The following is a 2,498-nucleotide window of genomic DNA, read 5'->3' as shown; positions in this document are numbered from 1 at the left end:
GGAGGGGGAGGTTGCAAGGTCGAATCGCACCACACCCCCTTATTTTTTCCTCCATATGAATCAAACGGCCCACAATGAACAATCATCTGAGACCGTAGATACCCTCTTAAAAATGAGGGTCTCAAATAGAGACGCACAGCTGCAAACCGGGAGAGATCAAAGCGTAGCTATTATTGACGTAGGTAGGGCCCAGGGCCAAAGTTCCAACATTAGTGACGAGCTTAGAGCTCTCGAAACGGGATTGTGCGGGAGAGGGCGACGCGTGCGACGAGGAATGCAACGTGTCTGCCTCCATCTGGCCCTCCTTTCAATAAATTTGTGCTAGATTTGAACATAGACAACATCTTCTCATTCGTTCTCACTTCTACCACGCAGCACCGCAGCTAGATAACCAGCTACTCCCAAATTCTGAAACGTACTGCACGCACGTCGGATCAGATCAGATCAGATCAAGGGAGAGAAATGGCCGAACACGCCCAGCAGGCTCGTGACGCAACTGCTGAGAGGGCGCAGCAGGCCAAGGACACCACCGCACGTAGTGCGCAAGACACCAAGCGGCTCGGCCAGGAGAAGGCGGGAGAGGCCCAGCACCACGCCCAGGTACACACACAATCATCCATATACTTCTCTATCGCCCATTGTGTGTGTGTGTGTGTGAAAGAGAGAGAGAGGGAGAGAGAGACAGGGTAATATGACGGTTGTTGGGTCGTTGCAGGGCATGGCAGGGGGCGTCAAGGAGCAGGCATCGGGTGCTGCTCAGGCGACGCAATACAAGGCTGCACAGGCCAAGGAAGGAGCTGGCAACATGCTGTACCAGGCAGGTGATGCCGTCAATAAGGTCACCGGTGGTGGCGCCGACGCTGGGCAGCATTAGATTAGCTTCGCCAAATGCACATGTGTTATCTGCGTCCGTGGATGCGTTTGTTTTTTTCGCCGGCCGTTTAAATATATTGTATGATTGACCTCGTCACGGAACCTAAGGAATTTGAAGGAAATCTTCGGCTCAATGTACATTGCCTGCATGGCTCTCTCTCTCTCTCTCTCTTATATCACTTCAACGACGTTAAAATTTCCATTCTCGGGGCGTGAAAATAACTAGATTAACCTTTGTATCACCCAAGTGTGTTAAGATTGGTTATCCCAGTACCGTATCAGGTCTTGAGTTCAGACCCCGTGGATAGATATTTGAGGTCTCTTTGAATAATACCCTTCGATAGATCTTTTGAGGTCTGTTGGGATAATACTCACTTTCAAACATTTTATAGTGTAGTTTTTCTCATGTACAAATGCATGTAATTCTAAAAAGACCCTTTGCATCTAATATTCAACTACAAATACGCTATCTAAAATTACTAAAATTATGGCATAAATTTGACATAAAAATGACTTATCATATCTGCATCCTTAGAAAGAAATTTGCCACTAGAAAAGCATACAACTTCCATGTCTTGGATAAGCACGTAAGTGATTCCGTTAGCACGTGGCCCAGCAAAGAAAACAACACTCATTTATTTTGGAGTAACTTTAAAAAAATTCTAGAAGCATAGCGTTGAAACTCACCACCGGTCGTTCTGACAAACAAGTCAATCTAGCTATCTGAGCTAACGTAAGCATGGTTGTCGATTCCCAATGGGTCATCATGATGAACAATGCAACATAGCTATCTGAACCCTAACTATCTCCCAAATCACTAAAATATGGCATAAATTGAGATAAAAAGGTATGAAAAAAATGATGTGATAACATTGTCGAGGACAAATAGATCTGCATTTCAAACATTTACACTCAAGTGCCTTATTTGCCACTAGAAAATCATACAACTTCCATGTCTTGAAATAAGCACGTAAGCAATTCCGTTAAAGCACGACTGCATGAAAATCTCTCGAGATGAAAATATGACAATTTGCCCAAAAAAGAAAAACAACTCATTTTTTCACGAGTTTAGCTTTAAAAATCTTCTTGAAGCATATCTTCAGATTCTATAGTGGATGACAACCATATGTATGCCTCCATGCATTGGATGGAGGCATGGAGGCGTACATATGTATGCATCCAAGGCACATATGTATGCCTCCATGCCTTGGATGGGTACAGTCCATGGGAATGGACAATGTCATGCTTATGCTAGAGCTCATATAGTTATGGTGATCAATCGTTCATCATGACAAGCCGGTTTCAACCTATGCTTTGCATTTGGACAGTAGGTATAGATGTTGTAGATTCTTGATGGTGTCCTCTTTAGATTCTATAGTGGATGACAACCGTATGTATGCCTCCATGCTCTTACCGGGTTCAGTTCATGGGAGTTGACAATGTCATGCTTATGTTAGAGCTTAGACAACTATGTTGCATTGTGTCAACATGACGACCTCATGCTTATGTTAGAGCTCAGAAAGCTATGTTGCATCCATCAACATGACAACCCATTGGGAATCCATAACGTCATGCTTATGTTAGAGCTCAGACAATGTCATGCTTATGTTAGGGCTCAGACCGCT

General features: G+C 44.2%; 1 protein-coding gene across 1 annotated transcript; it reads left to right on the top strand.

Annotated features, from left to right (window-relative positions):
- Window positions 1-357: 357 nt before the first annotated feature.
- LOC147436850 (uncharacterized) lies at window positions 358-1,110 on the top strand. The gene is made up of 2 exons (XM_086485791.1): window positions 358-600; window positions 716-1,110. Exons 1-2 carry the CDS (start codon window positions 463-465, stop codon window positions 872-874), a joined length of 297 nt encoding a protein of 98 aa, XP_086341917.1. The 5' UTR covers window positions 358-462; the 3' UTR covers window positions 875-1,110.
- The last annotated feature ends 1,388 nt before the right edge of the window (window positions 1,111-2,498 follow it).

Source organism: Adiantum capillus-veneris, chromosome 17 (genome assembly GCF_014529385.1).
Source record: "Adiantum capillus-veneris isolate H3 chromosome 17, ASM1452938v2, whole genome shotgun sequence".
NCBI lineage: Eukaryota > Viridiplantae > Streptophyta > Polypodiopsida > Polypodiales > Pteridaceae > Adiantum > Adiantum capillus-veneris.
The sequence above is the reverse complement of the archived record's forward strand: the minus strand, read 5'-3'. Positions and strand labels throughout refer to the sequence as shown.